At 42.9% G+C, this 21391-nt stretch overlaps 1 protein-coding gene and 1 long non-coding RNA gene across 4 annotated transcripts in view; one reads left to right on the top strand and one right to left on the bottom strand.

Moving 5' to 3' along the window:
- The window catches only part of LOC146513274 (signal transducer and activator of transcription 5B-like), a 35990-nt gene that overhangs the window by 5400 nt on the left and 9199 nt on the right, over positions 1-21391 (top strand). For all 3 annotated transcript variants that reach the window (XR_014875849.1, XR_014875848.1, XM_085171354.1), the window contains exons 3-14: positions 31-187; positions 2259-2348; positions 3168-3345; positions 10693-10823; positions 11737-11888; positions 13153-13308; positions 15114-15293; positions 15384-15471; positions 17726-17848; positions 17961-18053; positions 18497-18703; positions 21209-21303. Coding sequence is in view for 1 of the 3 variants with exons in the window: in XM_085171354.1 (XP_085027480.1) it covers positions 31-187; positions 2259-2348; positions 3168-3345; positions 10693-10823; positions 11737-11888; positions 13153-13308; positions 15114-15293; positions 15384-15471; positions 17726-17848; positions 17961-18053; positions 18497-18703; positions 21209-21303 (1650 nt within the window). In the remaining 2 variants the exon portion in view is untranslated. The remainder of the gene's footprint in view (positions 1-30; positions 188-2258; positions 2349-3167; positions 3346-10692; positions 10824-11736; positions 11889-13152; positions 13309-15113; positions 15294-15383; positions 15472-17725; positions 17849-17960; positions 18054-18496; positions 18704-21208; positions 21304-21391) is intronic.
- Positions 9858-21214, bottom strand: LOC146513275 (uncharacterized). Its single transcript, XR_014875872.1, has 2 exons — positions 20878-21214; positions 9858-10010 (listed from the first exon to the last, which is right to left on the bottom strand). It is a non-coding gene; the product is annotated as an uncharacterized LOC146513275 (long non-coding RNA).

Here is a 21391-nt window from a genome sequence, read left to right as displayed (position 1 = left end):
GCAGTTTAAAAACAACGGTACTGTTCACAGGGACTCCGTGGAGTTGGATAACCCAGCAGAGGAAACCAAAGCCAAGCGTCTGTTGGATAATCTGGTGGCCGAGCTCCAAAAGAAAGCCCAGGTCCAGGGAGGAGAGGACGGCTTTCTGCTCAAGATCAAGCTAGGTCACTATGCTAGCCAGCTAAAGGTACGTGTTGGCTACAAGAAAAATGACCGTGTGTCACTACTGGAACCTTTGTCCCAACTTTTCCCTCGTATAGTTTGTGTAAACTTGTGCTGATGTTGTTTAGTTTTTATACAAGCACATCTCCACAGCTCGGATCATGACCCTGGGTCATGTTTATTAAACTTCAGTCTTTTCTAGTACGGCTGAGGAGAAGCCCTCAGACTTTGTCTACATGTGTTTGGGTTGCAGAACATTTCGCTTCTTTCCTGTCGGTTTGTCTTTTTTCATTAATGTTAATCTAATGTTCTGATGTTTAATAGATGATTGTGTTTAAGTGCACACTGACTGTTTTCTGGCTTCTTACCTCTTAAGTTACAATGTGTATATTTCTTACTACAATACAGCATCTTTATGAAATTGGCAAGAACAACAGCTGCTTTAGTTTTAGGTTCCAAAGCCTTCTTGGAGACTATGAATGAATTGTGGTCAGGAAGTTCCAGGAACAGCCCCTGAATAAAAGTAAAGACCTTCGTCTTCTTCACCTCCTCACAACTTTCAGTACAGCTGTGGTTTTATCTCTGTGTACAAGTCTCATCATGCCCAGTTGTCCTTGTCTCTGATGGCTGCTCGATGTTCTACGGTCTGTCAAACCGTTATTCCTGAGCTTGCACTTCATTTTCGGGAAGTATTAGAAAGAATGACCTAAAAACAGCTGATGATGGAGTTATCTGAACATACAAATGTCCTCAACATAATCAGTACCATGGCTAGTGTTAATGCTTTATACTGTGGACGCTGTCCCTTTCCTATTGGTGGAAACATGCACCACGCCATGAGGCATTTGGTTACTGAGAAAAAGGGGAAGTTGTGGGAGCGATGGCAAAAGTAAGAGTGGCGACATCAGCAGCGAGCTTTGAGATTTTAGAAATTTAAGACATTTGGCACGTTTGGGATGTTGTGTAGTCATTTTTGTGTGTCAGCACAATAAGACGAAGCAGACTGCAGTGTGAACGCTTCCTTCAGGTAGACACAGGAGTGAGACGCCCTCGTGTTTGTCAGACATGTGATGTGCTTCTCCGTCTTTTGTTGACAGGAGCGACTCCTGATTGATCTGCACATAGTTGTGCAGAAACCACAGAGGTGTCCTCTGCATCTTAATAATGACTTAAATAGTCAAAATGGTCAGTTATACCCTTGACCCCACGTTGTCTGGATGGTAGTATCTGTACATACCTTTCATCACTGATTAATAGAATAACTTTACCTCCATTTAAGAGATGCAGGCTTTTGAACTGAGCACAAATAACAAGCTAGCTGGTGTCTTTCCTGTTTAGTCCGGACGACGCTGCAGCCGTGTTTGTCAGTAAGAACGTCAAATTTCATTTTGACGTCAAATTTCAGAACAGTTTCCCACTTTGCCTCAGTCCGTTTTAAATGAACTTTGGTCCAGAGAGGACAGCAGAGTGTCTGCATCGCGTTCACATGCGACTACTTCTGAAATTCAATTCAATATTGAGTTTCAGCCTTGACCCTTGCACACAGAGATTTCTAAGATTTCTATAAGTTGTGACACCTGTTATCCTGTTATCTCTGACTCGAGCGTCAGGTTTTGTCAAACCAGTTAATTCAAAGAAGCCGTGCATGTGTTGTTCTCAGAATGAAAGATGTGTGTAATAACTATTGTAATAAACTCAATTTGGGTTTATGCATATATCATTAAATTACACCAACGACCACATAAAGAGGCTTTATGCTGTCAGGTAAAGACCCAACAGGAGAAAACAGTCCCACAGTCTGAGACTCTGACCTGTCCTCCAGCAGAGCCAGGCCCAGGGAAGGGCAGCTATCTGCCACCACCATGGAGGGTTGAAGGAGGTTGAACTTGCTTGACTTGACTTTTTTGTTTTGTTTTTGGTGGGTTTTAATGTGTAGTTAAAAGATTTTGGATCGTTCATGCTTTGGAAATAAAACATTTAAACGATGATGTCAAAAATCAAGCCTGTATTACTTTAATATAAGCAAAGGCATGAATCAACTGCACATAAAGAACGTTGCATCCTGCTGTGATTAAGTGTGTGTGTCTGTTTTGTAGAGCACCTACGATCGTTGTCCTCTGGAACTGGTGCGCTGCATTAAACACATCCTGCAGTCAGAGCAGAGGCTCGTTCAAGAAGCTACGAATGTAAGTCGAAGAAATTGCTGCGTTAATACTGCAGAAATCAGGGCTGTGGGTAGGTTAGGAACCATAACAGCTACAGCTTTGTCTATCTGGCCTGTTGCAGCTTGCTAGGCTGCATATACCAACAACTCGGAGCACAAGAAGAAACAAGTCCTCCTGAGTAGTAAGAGGATACGTATCCCCATTTGTTCTAGATATAGGGGCAGGTTGATAACCACAGTGGAGCCCAGAGGGAGCAGGAGGACGGGAGAAGCTCAAAGTCTGGAGAGCCTAAGCTCAGTCTTTAAACCAGAATGTTTGAAGTTACCAGGTTAATGCACAGTTCAGTTGCCAACTAATAATATGTGAAAGCGCTTCTCGCTTTGTTTTGGTCATTAGTGTGTTAAAGATGGAAATCACGCCAAAAGACAGAGCAGGATGATACACGTGCAGACAGTTTGACTGTGATACTTGACAGTCCAGGGGTCGATTGATCCGATTAACAAGGTGTTTTCAGTTTGAAACAGAAATACAGAGGAGGACAGATGCAGAAACATCTGTATGTGCTCTGCAGGAGCAACATTAAGTTAATATGTAGAGCAATAAAAAATAGCATCATACTGACTGCATTATATTTCATGCAAAATAAATAAATGGGAAATTTATGGGGAAAGGTTTGTAGTTGGTACACACAGTTTCACCAGAAAGCACGCCAGCCCACATCCTACTCACCCCACTCAATGTGTCTTCCTTAGTTATTGTCATACACAGAAGGTGTAAATAAGAGTTTTGGGATTTTGTCCTGATTTTGTTTTAAGCCCTCATCATCTGTTTGGTGTCTAGGCCAGCAGTGGAAGTGGGAGCCAGGCCATGGACACGCTGTCACAGCGCCACCAGCAGATCAACCAGGCCTTTGAGGAGCTCCGACTAGCCACACAGGAAACTGAGAATGAACTGAGGAAGCTGCAGCAGAGCCAGGAGTACTTCATCATCCAGTACCAGGAGAACATGCGCATTCAAGGTAAGCAGGAGAGAGAAACACAAGTGGTAAGATAGTAGAAGCAAACAAGCCCACCATAAGTACCAGTAGATTTGAATCTATTCTTTAAATTCTGCTGGTTTTCCCACCAGAACACAACAGCCTGTAACTGTTTGCATCGCACTCGGAGCTCTTTCTCCCTATCCCTGTCTCTCTCTCTGTAGACAATATGCACAAAACGTTAATTTACTGAAGACAAAAGAAAACTACAACCACATTTCTCAATCAAACAAACAGCATATCAGATGTTTAAACGGAGAAAATGTGTAATTTAAAAACAATATCAGTTCATTTTAATTAGACTCTGCGGACTTGAACCTTGACCTTTACTGGACCATCGCTCTGACCTTGACCTTGGGCCCAAAGTCTGTCTTTCACATCAGTGATAAATTTAGTTATTCTAGTTCTAAAATGTAATATATGATCCTAAAACAGGACACCTACAGTGTACTTGCTGACCTCATATTAAATTTGTGCTAAGCTGAAATTCTTAAAGTTGAGAGAATAAAAACTAAAACTGTCCCCAAGTTTTGCTTTAAAATCAGATCTTGGAAGCTCCACGCCAAAAATCCCGTCAAAAATAGTCCTCAGTGTAAAATTGTAAAGACTTTCATATGTCATCATCTACAGCAGGGCTGTCAGGATTTACACTGAGAGCCACATACAGCTCGATTTGATCTGTTTTCTGTCAGTGTAAAGAAGTCACATATTTAACTGTTTTTCTACATGATGAAGGTAAATCTGCTGTGACAAAGAAGGAAATCTGTCAGCACGACTCTTTGGACTGTACGAAACAAACCTGTAAAATTACAGAAAATGACGGTAGCTCATTGACTGTCCAGTTTTTTTGTTTTTGTAGTTGTAAAAAAACTGAAATTTCAATAGAAACTTTTCTCTTTTTCACAAAGTTACATTGTTTTTATTAGAGACAGAGCTAAGTGTTGCAATTTGGCATTATTTTGTGAAAGTTGAAATTTCTTCGGCGTTGAATAGCAGAAATGAGCTTTTCTTGTCAGAGGTACCATATTTTTTTGGACCATAAGGCGCATTAAGCAAAACAAAGCAGTCAGTCATTCTTCGTGCTTCCTCCACTTCTGTACCATTGATTCATTAATGTTGTATTCTATCACAGCTGCTCTATTCTCATGTTGTTGCAGTATATTAATGACTAACCTCGTATTGTGGATGGATTATCTCAGTTGTTCTCCCGACTGAAGTTTGGTCCGTTTACTGCATCCTGCCATGTGATTGCATTTGTCAATAACCATCAGGAACCCTCACGTTAACTTTTATCGAGTGGAAAAAAGTTAGCGTTCATCCTCCAGCTTCACTGTTTATGCTATGCTAACATAGCTGTGTCGCTAGCGGTCACGTAGCACATCATTATATACCAGCTAGCCCAACTTCAGTAACCCTACAAACGTCACTGTTGTTTAGTTTCGGTCTTCATTTATGTTGGAAGTGATAACAGAGCTATACGTTTGAATTGTTTCAGAAATCTCTCAGTCAGAACATGCTACATCATGTTTAGGTGGAAGCTAGCGAGCTAACTTCCTGCTAACTTCTAACTCAGTTAAATGTAATAAATCCTGTTTTCATGGATGCCTGGATGTTAAACTTACTTGCTACACCTGGTAAAGCAGCAACGCTGATCATTTTATTAAAGGTGAAATAATTTAGACAGTTTTTAACTCTCAGTGATGCCACAGTGTTCGTTTGACTTTGGGACCTGAATCTTACGGAGTTTAGGACCCAGATTCCTCCGCGAGGCTCCTGACTACCTCCTGACTATGGCAGCCGTAATGCTCCAACAATCCAACAAGCGGTGCGGCTCCGTAGCAACCAAAGTCGTACTAAAACATTTTTGCAGATTTTTGAGCGCCGTGTAGCACATGAAATCGGTTCAAGGTGCGGAAAATACAGTAATTTGGGGGGGAAAGAAACCGCGACCGACAACACTGCACACAGCAGTGGATTGGTACGTATTAAGCAAGTAAATAATGCAGAAAAAAGAGATTTTTGATGGAAATTAAAACAAACTGAGAGAGAGAGCTGTGCAGGAATTTATTGAGCTGAAAGGAAGACAGCCAAGGTACGAATGAATTCATTACAGTGGGTTTCAAAGGCAAAATGAGGCTTTGGTCTTCTTTGGCTGCTGGTTCAGTGAGTTTTGGTCATTGTGATGAAATCTGCAGTTTCAGAATCTGTCAGATGTCGGCTCTCAGAGCCTGACTGCATGGCCATGTACACCTTTGTGTTTACATCTTCTTGTGGAATCTGTACCTGCTCTTTAATCATTTGCTGGTTTAGCTGTTTGTTGGTTGTTGACAAGGTTTTGTGGGCTTTTAGCTGAGATTCTGATGTTTCTGTGGATATCACACGTCTATATGGGAATAACAGATCTGACTGTTCATCCTGTTAAACCACGTTCTCCCTCTCGCCTCGCTATCGGTGGCATTGGGTTCCAACAAGTTAATTGTTTAATTACTTTGTGTGGTATGAATGTTTCATAAGACATGGGACAAGACTCGGAGGCCCATCTGCATCTAAAGCAGCGGTCCCCAACCTTTTTTGCACCACGGACCAGTTTATGTCTAACAATATTTTCACGGACCGGCCTTTAAGGTGTCGCGGATAAATACGACAAAATAAAACCAGTATCGGTACCAACAAAAGAAGATTTATTCGTGACCCAGGGAAACCGAGTTAACGATAAAAACCGATTTTAAAAACCCTGAAAAACGTAAATTTCATACCTGAGCCTCAACTCTCTACCAAACGACTCTTTCCATGGCCCGATGGTTGGGGACCGCTGATCTAAAGGTCAAAGGTCACTCTTTCGAGGATGCCAATGTTCACATTTTGGACAGAGAGGACAGATGGTTTGAAAGAGGAGTGAAAGAAGCATCTATGTCCACTGTGAGCGACCATCTTTGAACAGAGGCGGTGGTTTACGACACCAACTGTCTGCCATCTATAATCCAGTTTTGAGATCCTCCCCAGACGCCTTAACGTCCACTCACACCCTGGGCCATCTGACCTCAGGAAATCACATGATAAGGTGGGGCCAGGTTTCACAATGAGCTCACCTGAAACCCTGGCTGATTGTGACCCACACCCACTTTCACACCTTGGCTCGTGTGATTAGGTAGAGGATCATTAGGGGGTCCTTGTCCCTCTGTGGGGGGAAACTCCCACACGAGCTTAAATCTGGGACTCTCCACCATTTGACCTTAGAACTGAAGAAGCTTTTTGGATGAGAGGTGAAACGTCTTCAAGCAACTTAAAGAATTCAGATGCTTTTCTTTCCAAGCTCCTTAGGTCATAAGTGAGGTGTTTATCACTATGTTATCACCCACACAGTCTCCATTATCACAGAAATGGAGCCAGATGCTGCTCATTTTACATTTTCGCTCGTTTCTTCACTTTTTCCGACACGCGAGCATTTAAATCTGGCTCTGTGTGCCTGGCCCGTACCGCTACACTTGCTTTCTTGACATGTCTGCCACCTTTCCTTCTTTCACATAATGGTATGATCCCAGTCTGTCTTTGCGTGTGATTGGCTGCATGGTGTGACCATGAAAATGAAGTCCCGTCCCTGTTTGCATGGATTCTCAGCAGGGCTGAAGATGAGGTTCTGACATCACATGCCGTATGTTAGAAATGGACATATAAGATTATCTCGCAGGCCGATACTGGCCTAAATTACTGGATCGGATATCGGAGAGAAATAAAAACTAATCCGATCCGAAGTATCACAAAATCACCTCACAAAACGCGCTACTTGGCGTAACCCGGCTCGGCGCATCGGAGCAGTATGTGTCACGTGACAGAGCGGCTGTTGTCTGCGAGACGGCGTCTGTTTGCATTTGGAGCCTCGCTACCTGCTTCCTAACCGCGGCATTTCATCTCGGCGAAAACTATCCCAGAGAAGTAAAGCAAGTGTGTAAGTTCATCCCTGAGTGTTTGCAGATTATTTCCACGTTAAGCTTAACAGCTGATATACGGAGCCACAGCTGGACTCGCCATCGGAGCTCCATGTTGAGGCGAAAAGGAAGCGATTTGTCCCGGACTTCAGCTAGAATTAAAAAATAGACACAAAGCTGGAGTTATTCTGTCTTTGCTGCGCAGTTGCATCTACTTCTCTCATTCTCTCCCCTCCCTCTCCTGTTATTACTTCAATCATGAAACTGATCAATGATCAGCTGATCGGCTTTTCTGCCACAAGTCCGTCTCTCTTGTTTGTTTATCGCCCACTTTTCTCTAGAAAGAGGAAACCAGCGGATAGACAACAGCAGCAGGTTTAAGCTTGATCAGCTGTTGTTAGAATTTATTTAATATTAGTTTCTAGTATCAGCTGATGTTTGCTGGAGCCACAGCTGTAAAGCTGCTGGTCATGATGGTTTGGATATGTGGTGAGAGGGAAACATGAAGATGAAACCAGGAGACGTCCTTACTGAATCATCAGAGCTGAACAGGTGATGGAGAAACAGGTTTACCTTTTAGGTGACATGGATGAGTTGAAGTTATGAACTGTTTCTGAGAGACAGATAACACCAGGATCCTTTTCTAAGTAGCTGACAGCTGGTAACTGTGCAGGGGCGGGTCTAGCAAAGTGTTGCCAGGGGGGCGGGTAGGGCATTAACAGGGAGAGGGGGGCACAAAGAAATACTTTCTTATTCTCATTTAAAAACTGTGGTCATCTGATTAAATGTATAGAAGTCCATTACTGTATATAGTAACTGTTAAGTCTAATATAGTAAGCTATAGTACTTTTTCCTTTGGGAACCATCTGTGCAGTCTGCAGTTCTGTTGAAGAAAGATGTTGAATCTATTTAATTATTCTTGAAAAATAATTGATTTCTGTGCATTTGTTTTACACTTGCATTAAATTAAAGTTGATTACATCGATTAAGGGTGGGGGGGGTTCCCTAATATTTTTGCTGGGAGTTGGCAACCCTATTAGTTAGGTAAGTGCTCTTTAAAATACCAGAATAGGGAGGATGGAGCAGGTTTAAGTTTATTAGATTGATCAGTGTTGCTGAACTATAAAATGTTTTGGGTGCAGTGTATTTTTTGCATACAGGTGTAACAGAATAGCTTCAGACTCTTGTTTTTTAAAACTTGAGTATGAACTTATACAAAATGCAGCAAGATATTTATAAAAAATAGTTTTATTGATCACAAAATATATCGGATTCATATCGGTATCGGCAGATATCCAAATTTATGATATCGGTATCGGACATTAAAAAGTGGTATCGTGCCATCTCTAGTAATAATATTGTCAATGATTCGGCTCAGGTGCTAGAACAGGTTGTCTGCCAATCAGATTGGTGGTGGATCTTCAGACAGCACTGAAGTAAAAACAGACATGATTCTGTCATAAAACTGTCATGCACTCAGGAACACTTGCAGAAGTTGTCTGTGTGACTGTTTCTTATATAGCATGTTTAAACCCCAAAACATCGCCGGCGACAGGTTAGGGTTTAAAGCAGGAGTGAGCAACTCCAGGCCTCGAGGGCCGGTGTCCTGCAGGTTTAGATCCTGGGTCAACACACCTGAATCACATGATGAGTTCATTACCAGGCCTCTGGAGAACTGCAAGGCATCACACATTCATGCATGTCCTGAAGTGCTAACATCTGCACACATTCAATAATGGGTACATTGAAGTATCTTGCCTAAGGATATAATAGGATATTATATATACAGACTGAAGCAGCCAGGAGTTGAACCACCAACCTTTGATTAGTAGATGAGCTGGCCTTTGAAATAAAGGCGGGAGGGACAATACTAAACCATTAGGGGTGCAACGATACACAAAATTCACGGTTCGGTTCGATACTTTGGTGTCACGGTTCGATATTTTTTCGATACAAAAAAAAATGTTCATGCTTTTTTAATTTGTCATTTATTAAAATTATAAATATATATTTTAACTCAAAAGTACAGTTTTTAAATTTAATGTTGCTGAAACAACAAAGGGATAAAAAAATAAATCTATCTGATGGAGAAATCACTCATCTTTGGAAAAGAGAGTTTATTACAGAGAAATGTCTCTTTCCAAAATAAAAACTATACTATACGCTTCTTCTGGGCTATACTCTCAGCAGCATATTAAACATATCAGGTCCCCATAAGGAGAATCATGTGCTAACGGCTGTCTAAATGACTCGGGTAAAGTTTGTAGCATGCGTGCTTGTTGTTTTTGTCTGCTTCCACTTGTCTTTGCACGAGGATGATGTCGGAGTAAATGTGCAGTCATATTCGTTGTGTTCCCACTAGTGCTGTCAGCGTTAATCTGAAATGACGTTAACGCCACAACACGGCAAATCTCCGTTAACGAGCTACCGCGGATCGCCCCGTGCGTGGGGCTGGACGGCCAACACGTTAACGAGCTAACTGCGCTAACACACTAGTTCCCACCAATGTAATTGAGCATTGCTGGCACATCCAACATACTGTTTTACTTTTGTCCATGACGCGCTTACCTTCAGGGTCATACGTCACATGAAAACCAAAATAGTTCCAAACGCCAGATCTGAATGAGGGTGGGGGAGGTTCAATTTGCCATGTTGCAACGAGCTTAGCTTCTGTCTGCTAGCTTGCCCTGCGCTCAGTGGATCTGCGCTCGACAGTGCAGCCTAGGCGGAGTAGTCGAACGCAGATCCACTGAGCGCTCAACACAGACAGCATCGTCAGAAGGAAAGTTGATCAAATAAATTAAAAATTTTGTATTGTTCGATACATATGCGTACAGAACCAAAAGCACTGTATCGAACGGTTCAATATCGATACGAGTATCGTTGCACCCCTATAAAGCACATACTGCAGCTGTTCCTGCAGCACAGCTTCATGGAAGAATGCAGGTGTTGAACTGCCTGCATCCAGACCCGAAACATCTGATACACCATGAAATGAAAAATACAGCAAAGCAGCGAAAAGCCTCTGTCAGAGAAGAAAGGGACAACAGTCCTCTCTGTGAAGTCCAGCGTGGTTTTTGGTTTTTTCAAATTCAAAATGAGCTCATTCTTTCATAGATTTGCTCAGTTGAAACATTTGATTTATATTCTTTGTTCTATTTGTAATAAAATGTGGATTTAGATTTCCAAAACATTGCATTCTGTTTTTATTTAAATTTGATAAAGTGTCCTAACATTTGTTCTATGATTTGTGGTTATAAATTGACTTAAATCTTAATCAGCTAATCTTAAGTAGCAGCAGGTTTATGGAAACAGATGCTGCGTCACACAGACGTTTGTACAAAGCCGCATGTGTTGATTACTTGTGATCGTGTTTAACATCTCCTACGTCTTGCTTCGTCAGCCCAGCTGAGCAGCTTGTCTTCGCTGCCTCCGACTGAGCGCACCCAGCGGGAAACAACCCTGCAGAGCAAGCGAGCCACTGTGGAGGCCTGGCTCGCCAGAGAGGCCAGCACACTACAGAAATACAGGCTTGTATGGAGACGCATCACACATACACTTCAGAATGGGTATCAGAAGATCTCTCCCCCTCCCTCCCTCCATTTCTTGTTGCTCTTGGTATCTAATCAGGCAATCATTTGGCAGCAGCTCAGTGCATTTAGTTGTGTAAGCTAGGGTCGTGCTGTGTCACATCCACGGTAATGCCAGTATGAAAGTACCCCTGATATAAAATGTTATACCATGATATCGTTGATATATCTAGCGGTGCAAGGAGACGAGCTGAAGAGCTGCAGCAGCCACATGTCAGCCTGCAGTGACGTTTACTTCCTGAAACAGCTTCTGCTTCAGCAGCCTGTAGCAAAGACATGCACATAAAATACAGTTGATACCTGACCAAATGCAACAGTTTCTATACAGGTTGTGTAAGTGCTGTGATCATCTCTACAGTTAAAAAATAACAACAATGAAAAAAATGCTGTCTGTTTGAAGACGACTCCCACGGATCTGTGCGTAGATCTGACCACGTGCGCTCAGCGCTGTCATACTCCTCAACCATTGTGGGCTAGAAGGAAAACTCCAGTGTTCCTGAAAGGAACAATTATCTTGTACAGTTTTATGGTGCTTGAGATTTGGTAGGACCACCTTTGGCTGCCAGTAGCAAAGCACCTACAGAAAGAACTTAACACTGTTTGTCTGTTATAAGTAGAGACAACAGTTGTTCATCTCTCATGTTAGGAGTGTTTCTGAATGATGCAGATAAGTGAAAAAACAGTCTAAAGAACAGGTTTCAAAGTCTGCTTCCTAATAAGCAAAACAGGGGAATGACGAAGGCTCAAGCTTTTAGCACACAACTATAAAAGCCACACTGGCGCCATGTTAATCTGTCATTTACAGAGGTATATTTTTCACATGCACCTGTTTCTCAGTGTGTGGCTTACTTTGGCAGGACCTGGCAGAACAGCACCAGAAGACCTTGGGCCTGCTGAGGAAGCAGCAGACTGTGATCCTGGATGAGGAGCTCATTCAGTGGAAGAGGAGGCAACAGCTGGCTGGCAATGGGGGTCCTAATGAGGGGGGGCTGGATGTTCTGCAGTCCTGGTAATTGTTGTTTTACATTCACGGATTAAACATATAATTTTACCAACTCCAACAGCTGTTTTTGTAATAGTGTAAACATGTGGAGAGTTGTTGTTCAGTGAAGACGGTGATTAGGACGTAACACACGAGTTTAGGAGTTTCCCCCTTTTTACTTTGTGTAGTTTTATGCATGTTTGTCACATAAATGTTTCAGGTCATCAAACAAATGTTGATGTTGGACAAATATAATCAGATATATATCAGAATATCAGCCGTTATCCAAACTGACCTGACCCTGTAGGAAAAGAGTAGCTGGCACTTTAAAGCTAATAACTGGTTGTCCAGCCTCTGCAGCAACATCTGCAGTTAAGCGTCTGTGCTGACTGCCAATCAACCTTTCACATCTCTGTGGAGGAGTTCTGAGACACTCTTCTGTGCAGTTATTTTAATACAGACACACTGGAGGGTTTCTTCAGCATGAATGGCTGAATGGTTCGTGCTAAAGACTGGATTTTATTTATTAGGCCACTCCAACTCAGCGCAGTCTCTTATTGTTGAGCTCTAACCTTCACTGAGACCAGTGAGTCCCAGTGATCTTCTGTAACCTCCTGGATAAGTCATTGGTGTGCTCTTTGGTTAGCCAACCATTCCTGGGAATGTTTACACCTGCTCCAAGGTTTCTCCATGTGTGGATAATGGCTCTATCCATGGTTCAGTGAAGTACCAGAGCCTCAGAGACGGCGTTTTTACTCTTTCCAGACTCATCGATGGGCTCTCATCTGTTTCTTTGGATCGTGGTGTGACGTGTTGCTTTCTGAGATATTTTGCCCTGTTTCGTTTTGTCAGGCAGGTCTTTCAGGTCATCATGATATAAAAAAAGACATTCTGTCCATATTAACCCAAGTTGCTCTGTAGTGCATCTGTTGGAGTGTGACTGTGTGTGAATGAGCACTTAAACGTAGAAACAAGTGCTTGCATGGGTGAATGTTGTGCAAAGCTCTTTGAGGGCTCAGGCAGAGTAGAATATGTTTTATAAGATTCTGCATATTTACAGTTACAAATAAATAAAACGTATGAATGAATACAGGACAGTCTCAGACTTTTTACACATTTATCATGAAAGAAACTGAGACTTACTGTTGAAATTGATCTTATTTTTCTGATATTACAAACTTCTGTTAAATGTAATGATAAATGCCTTCACGCTGATATAAAGGACGGTATCAGCGATTCGATGTATGTGGTCGGTGATCTCTGGTGATCCTTCTGTTTCCTTGTTGCTCAGGTGTGAGAAGCTGGCTGATCTGATCTGGCAGAACCGACAGCAGATCCGACGCTGTGAACATCTCACCCAGCAGCTCCCTCTGCCGGGGCCAATGGTGGAGCTGCTGAGCAAACTGAACGCTGACATCACTGACATCATCTCCGCCCTGGTTACCAGGTGAGGACAATTCAAACCAGATCACAGAGGCTCCGTCCTCTTCAGATGTGGTCCGGAGAAACTTAAGAGCTTGATATGGTGACAACTGTAGGAGGTGGAGACTTGGCGTTACAGACTCTTAACACCACTTTCAAACTAATTAAAATAAAATAATATGTCCAAGTATACTGTGTAAAGAGTGTTTGCAGAGAGCTGTCCATGGAGAGAAAGGCTGGTAGGCAAGATGAAGCATTGGTAAATGGACCGTTTCTTCTGTAGTGGTGCTCTACTCTGAGCACTCCACACGGTTTCTCAGCGCTTCCTAGCTAACATTCATACGCCGACGTTTGCGTCGGAGAGCAACGTGGGCTTAGTATCTTGCCCAAAGATATTTGGCATGCAGACTGGAGTAGACTGGGATCGTACCACCAGCCTTCCAGTTAGTGGGTGACCTCACTAACAGGTGTAGAAAGGCAGTTTGACAGAGAGGTCCTGGATGGAAAAGATGTACAACAGGACGTCTGAAACGAATGATCTAGAAAAATGATAACAAAGAATCCTAACAGTGAAGGATGTGTGACGCTGTGACAGACATGCCAACGTCAGCTTCAGTAAGGAGCTGGGTCAAAGAGTACTGAGGCTGGAAGACCTGAAGCAGAGTGTAGCCCAGAGCGGTCGTCATGTTCAGAGCAGCGTCACGAGCCTTAAGGCCCAAACAGGAAGAGGCTCAGCTTGACTCCAGGAGCAACGCAGCACGTCTCAGGACAGAAGACTGACGCGTGTTTGGGACCTTCGTACTGGGGCTGCTCAATTAATCGAATTTTAATCTCGATTACGATCTGGACTTTCAACCATCATTAAAAAAGACTGAGCCGATTATTAGCCCCTCCCTCGTGCTTTACTCTCGCGCTGCTCCGTGTGGTAAATCGAGCGCACCTCTCTGCATTTCGAACACGCGTCACAACAATTAAGAGCAGCGGTCTCCAACCTTTTTTGTGCCACGGACCGGTTTATGCCCGACGATATTTTCACGGACCGGCCTTTAATGTGTCGCGGATAAATACAACAAAATAAAACTAGTACCGGTACTGAAAAAAAGAAGATTTATTCATAACACACGTGAAAAGACCCAGGAAAACCGAGTAAACGATAAAAACAATAACAAAATAACACTGAAAACCAATAAAAACCCTGAAAACTATACATTTCACACCTGAGCCTCAACTCTCGCGGCCCGGTACCAAACGACTCACGGACCGGTACCGGTCCGAGGCCCGGGGGTTGGAGACCGCTGATTAAGAGGACCCGAGGGAAGCTCGGAAAGCTGAGCAGAAGTTATTTGGAGAGGAGAGTGACTGCTGTTGGTTGAAAAGAGGTAAAAAAAAACTTGAGTGGTGTGGAAACATTATGGGTTCAGTCAGACGTGGATCAAGTAGACACAGTGTGTAAACTTTGCTACAGTGTCATAGCTGCACCACAGAGCAACACTGCAAACTTCACTAAACATAGATTACATTACTTACATTTATTTCTTATATTGCAAACATTTGCACTGTTATCAGTATTTGCACTATTTTATATTATTTTTTAAAGTCAGTATTCAACACATTGTTATTGTTAAATAAATATCGTCAAATAATCGAGATCTCAGTGAAAATAATCATGATTATCATTTTTGCCATAATCGAGCAGCCCTACTTCGTACTTCACCATCTGTCAGTGACTTTCTGAAACATAACCCACGTTCACATACTGAGTTTGTGTCACTTAATGCCTTTGCCTGTCCTACATGGTGTCTGTAATGTCATTATCGCTCTTCTTCACAGCACCTTCATCATCGAAAAGCAGCCGCCCCAAGTGTTAAAAACCCAGACCAAATTCGCAGCCACAGTTCGCCTGCTGGTGGGCGGGAAGCTCAACGTCCACATGAACCCACCTCAGGTCAAAGCTGTCATTGTTAGCGAGCAGCAGGCCAAGGCTTTGCTGAAGAATGAGAGCACACACAGGTGAGGCTGTGTAGGTGACACAAACATGTTGTTTTAACATCATCATTGCTTTGAAGAACAGTCAGTGAGAATATGTTCAATCCTAAACAGTGAGAGCAGCGGAGAAATCCTCAATAACAACTGTGTGATGGAGTATCACCAGGCCACGGGCACCCTCAGTGCTCACTTCAGAAACATGGTGAGTCTCTTTAGATACAGTGGTTACACTTGTGCGTTTATCGGGCATTTCTGTATGTTTTTGTTCAAGCTTTTAACTTTAGTAAAAATAATGCAGTAGTTCAAATGTTTAATCTGGCTGTGTTTGAGATCATGGTCCTGCTGAAACATCCATCCTTGTTTCATCTTCATCTTCATCATCCTGGTAGATGCAGCAGATTTTAATCAACGATGTCTCCATTCATCCTTCCTGGAGTTTTACTGAATGTCTCAGTACGCTGAATAAACAGCCCCCCCAGGATGCTCCCACCTCCAGACTTCAGTGTTGCTGTGGTGTTTTTGGGGTGAAGCCACCCAAACTGTGTGTTTACAGTAGAGCTGGGCGATATGTTTTTTTCATTTCAGGCGATAACGATATATATCACGATATAAGCCAAATAACTATATTTGTAAGATTTAAATGTGCCGTTGCTCACAAGTAAAATGTGAAATAATCAGCAGCTTGTTTTGACTTAAATATTTATTTCCCATAATAAGTTCAACAGGGTAGATGTACTTAAGGAGACTTTTTCAGATAAATAAAGGCAAATATTGCAAACTACACAAAAGGCAGCCGCTAAAGCGTTTAAGTTTCAAAACAGAACAAACAAAACAGACTAAATTGTCAATTCCACTTAGAAACAAAATATTAATTCTAAAAATAAATCTTAGTTTGTTTTACAGAAGAACAAAATTGACTAACTTTTGTCAATATCAAATAAACTGAGAACTAAAAGGAAATTCTCAATCTCTCCTTGTTGTATAGCTGAGCTTTTCAAACAGTTTTAACAGTTACTTTAGTCTGACAAAAGCCGGATGATGAGTTAGCGCTTCCAGTCAGAGACTGAGCATGCACCGCTTTATTGTATTTCCAGACTTGCTTTCGGCACAATTAACCGTGCGCGCTACTCTGTTTTTGTCAGACTTGAAATAGCAGAAATACCTTCACACTACGGGACTTCTCTGGCTCTTCCGTTCGACAATCTCTCCGGCGTTGGAACCATCATCTGTTTTCTCTTCGGTAACCTTCGCTCACGCTCGGTTGATTGTTCTCTAGTCCGCACACTCATTTCCTCCGTTACCCGGGCGGCACGGCGGCTGGCTGCTTCCCAAACAAATACACATGTGCGGCTTGGCACTTGTGCTGTACGTAACAAGTCACGTGACGTGACGCTGCGGCTGTGATTGGTTCGGCTCTGCGCTACTTAATTTGGATTGGCTGTTCTTTTTTTTTTTTCTTTTTTTTTTTTTTTAAGAGGACAAGCGAGATGAGGTCTATCGCAATAGTCTCATTTTTCTATCGAGAAAAAGTTATTTCACAATACACATTGTTATCGTTCTATCGCCCAGCTCTAGTTTACAGCCTTCAAAGAGTTCAGTTTTGCTCTCATGTGACCAAATATATTCTCCCAGCATCACACAGACTTCTCTAAATGTTGTTCAGCAAACTTTAAACACATTTCAACATGTTTGTCTTCAGCAGTGGAGTCTTGGTGGCTGAGTGCCTCACTGCAGCGGTCCCCAACCCCCCGGGCCTCGGACCGGTACCGGTCCGTGAGTCGTTTGGTACCGGGCCGCGAGAGTTGAGGCTCAGGTGTGAAATGTATAGTTTTCAGGGTTTTTATCAGTTTTCAGCGTTATTTTGTTTTCGTTTTTATCATTTACTCGGTTTTCCTGGGTCTTTTCACGTGTGTTATGAATAAATCTTCTTTTTGTCAGTACTAGTTTTATTTTGTTGTATTTATCCGCGACACCTTAAAGGCCGGTCCGTGAAGATATTGTCGGGCATAAACCGGTCCGTGGCGCAAAAAAGGTTGGAGACCGCTGACTTACTGCACTTTAAAACAATTGTAGCTGATTCCCGGTGATGTGTAGCTCTCCATCAGCGGCAGTTTTTTCACCTGTCGGTCTGAAATCTTGTGGGGAGCAACCACAGCGACACAGCACAGATTAAAGATGGTGCACGTCTCCTTTTCTTGACCAATGTTACTCAAACTAAACACGGTTTCTATGGCACAGTGCTGTGAAGTTATGCATAAATGCTGATGACTGTTAGGACATAACAGCAGATGTAAATGTGATACATGCATGTTTTTATTTTTGTCTCTTCAGTGTGACTGCATAGAGGAAATCATCTGTAACAGATCCACTTTGACAAAATGAATGATGACGATTATTATGAGTCACAACATTTATTATAAGCAGATAATCTGGTTAAATGTTCGTGTGTGTCACAGTCACTGAAGCGGATCAAACGCTCGGACCGTCGAGGTGCAGAGTCCGTGACAGAGGAGAAGTTCACAGTTCTGTTCGAGTCCCAGTTTAGCATCGGGGGCAACGAGCTGGTCTTCCATGTCAAAGTAAACGCCGTCTCTGTGTCTGATCTTTTATATTTAAACATGAGCAGCCACATTTAGAGTCGACTGGAGTTCAGCTTTTCTAATTGAGTTGTGGTGTTTCTGTAACCTGCAGACTCTGTCCCTGCCTGTGGTCGTCATCGTGCACGGCAGCCAGGACAACAACGCAACAGCTACGGTCCTGTGGGACAACGCCTTTGCTGAGCCGGTAGGTTGGTCGTTGGCTGGTGACCTCAGTGCCCTCTTTAATGTTCGAGCACAATTTATGTTGTTTTTCCTCTGCAGGCTTGTGATTGAAGAGCAGGCTTTGAGCTGTGATCAAATGAATTTTACAAAAAATTCACATGAACAGCTTAAGAATTACAGCCTGTTTATTAAATAAGATTTAGCTGAAATGCCAACAAACTGAGGGTTCTGCTGAAGGGAAGGCCTCACGCCTAGAACTGTACAGACTAATGATGCTATGGAACCAGGCTGACCATTAACCCGTCTCGTCCTGTCTCTCTCTGCCATAGAGCTCCACTGCTGTCCAAATACTCGGACGTGTCCTCACGCAGCCTCAGTGTTGTTCTGTGACCTGGAATAAATCCACATGTTTTGAAATAAACAGTGAATATGTGGAGACAAATAAAATGTTCCTCCTGTCATCAGGGCAGAGTGCCGTTCATTGTGCCGGAGAAGGTGCTGTGGCCCCAGCTGTGCGAGGCCCTCGATATGAAATACAAGGCAGAGATGCACAGTGAGCGTGGCCTGTCGGACGACAACCTGGTCTTTCTGGCACAGAAGGCTTTTTCAAGCAGCAGCAACAACTCTGACGACTACCGCAGCATGACCATATCCTGGGCCCAGTTCAACAGGGTGAGTCCCTCCTCTGACTCTTATTTTTATTTTTTAAATGGGAAAACAAACAAAAACAAACAAACAGAAAGCTCACAACTATGGGACAGAGCAAGTATCAACAAATAACCACAACATGGTAGGCCATTGACCACAGAAGCAGTCCCAATAATAAATTGATAATTACAGAAAGAATTTTAAAAACAAACAAACAAAAAAGTGAGCAAAACAGAAAACACATCATGTGACCCCCTCCCACCATCCCCCCACCCCTTTACCCCTGTGTGGCTTTCAACGTCATCACATTCGTGGATCCAGACAGCCCATATTTACACCGATCTATAGAAACTCTCGTGCACAGGAATCAACACCCCCACAATAAAACGGCAGCATTCAGGAAATCGAGTCAGGAGGGCCCAACCGGGGGTCAGCTCAAGGCAGACCCAGGGGGGTTTGTGTCACCTCTATGATCTGTTAGGTGCAAAGCAGAGAGCCAGAATCCTGGTGCTCACAGCTTTGAGCCACCTGTGCTAATTACTTAACATCTCCCATGTGCACAAAGTAAGAAACGTTTTTAGATGGAATTCAGTGCAGTTTGTAGTAACTTGTCAGCCACAGACCTCAGTAAGGCGTATTTGTTTGAGACACTGAGGACATGGGTTGCAGGCATCAGCAGTTACATGCAGGTGTTCCCCACTCTGTCCACAAGGGCAGTGCTGATGGACGATGGGGGTCAAAGGTAATGGTGGTTGCTCAGCAATGAAGGTGATTCTTTTTTTGGCCATTTATTCTAATAAATTAACGTCATTATAAATGTAATCTGTAGTTTCATGTTGCAACACGCGTGTCATGGCATGCATGGGTCTGCAGACAACCTCGTTTGTGCACAGACTTCAGCGTGCTTTAAAGTGCTTTTGTGGAACTGCCTCAATCCATCATCATGATTCAAGGATACGAGGATTTTTATTATAATTGCAGCACACGTGCTCACACAAGGTGAAACACTCAGGTTCTGTTTAGAAGCCAAAACCAATGAGAACAACCGAGCAAAATCAAAGAGGAAAAGTATATTTACAGTGTAAACTATGTGTAAATAAAAGAGTTGGAACAACAAGCTGACGGACACGTAGCTCTGGGTTTGTTTTGTTTTTGTGATTCTTGCGTGGTCTGGTGTGAATGTGATTGGACGTCCAGTCCTGGGAAGATTGTGTTTGTATTAGCACACACCCTGATGCTCTAGACCAGCGTACGTCCAAATCCTCTGCTTTTGTCGAGGTGCTCACACTTTCTGATCATCACTTAATCACTAGGGGTGCAACGATACACAAAATTCACGGTTCGGTTCGATACTTTGGTGTCACGGTTCGATATTTTTTTCGATACAAAAAAATGTTCATGCCTTTTTAATTTGTCATTTATTAAAATTATAAATATATATTTTAACTCAAAAGTACAGTTTTTAAATTTAATGTTGCTGAAACAACAAAGTAATAAAATAATAAATCTATCTGATGGAGAAATCCCTCATCTTTGGAAAAGAGAGTTTATTACAGAGAAATGTCTCTTTCCAAAATAAAAGCTCTACTATACGCTTCTTCTGGGCTATATTCTCAGCAGCATATTAAACATATCAGGTCCCCATAAGGAGAATCATGTGCTAACGGCTGTCTAAATGACTCGGGTAAAGTTTGTAGCATGCGTGCTTGTTGTTTTTGTCTGCTTCCACTTGTCTTTGCACGAGGATGATGTCGGAGTAAATGTGCAGTCATATTCGTTGTGTTCCCACTAGTGCTGTCAGCGCTAATCTGAAATGACGTTAACGCCACAACATGGCAAATCTCTCCGTTAACGAGTTACCGTGGATCGCCCCGTGCGTGGGGCTGGACGGCCAACACGTTAACGAGCTAACTGCGCTAACGCACTAGTTCCCACCAATGTAATTGAGCATTGCGTGGCACATCCGACATACTGTTTTACTTTAGTCCATGACGCGCTTACCTTCAGGGTCATACGTCACATGAAGACCAAAATAGTTCCAAAGGCCAGATCTGAATGAGGGTGGGGGAGGTTCAATTTGACATGTTGCAACGAGCTTAGCTTCTGTCTCGCTAGCTTGCGCTGCGCTCAGTGGATCTGCGCTCGACAGTGCAGCCTAGGCGGAGTAGTCGAACGCAGATCCACTGAGCGCTCAACACAGACAGCATCGTCAGAAGGAAAGTTGATAAAATAAATGTTGTATTGTTCATACATATGCGTACCGAACCGAAAGCACTGTATCGAACGGTTCAATAACGATACGAGTATCGTTGCACCCCTATTAATCGCGTACATTTGATTAGCAGCACCTGGTTGCTACTTGTTCTCTCACTTCCTAAGTAAAAGTGGACTTTTCCATAGTTTTGGAGAGTTTTCCTTCTTTACAGCTGCAGAGACATGGAAAATCAGGAAGCAGCATCATATCATTGGAAACATAACGGTCATAAGCGGTGTGCGTCTGAACCCACTGAAGAAATGTGTTTTGCACAGGAAAGCTTACCTGGACGCAACTTCACCTTCTGGCAGTGGTTTGATGGAGTAGTAGAGCTTATGAAGAAACACCTGAAGCCTCACTGGAATGATGGGTAATCACTTTTATTTATGTCCCGAGAATCTGGAATGAAGATTTGTGTTGTATGATAGATTGAAAAATGATCTCTGCTGTCAGGACCG

This window comes from Neolamprologus multifasciatus, chromosome 8 (genome assembly GCF_963576455.1).
Source record: "Neolamprologus multifasciatus chromosome 8, fNeoMul1.2, whole genome shotgun sequence".
Lineage (NCBI taxonomy): Eukaryota > Metazoa > Chordata > Actinopteri > Cichliformes > Cichlidae > Neolamprologus > Neolamprologus multifasciatus.
This window is presented reverse-complemented; position numbering and strand designations above follow the sequence as displayed.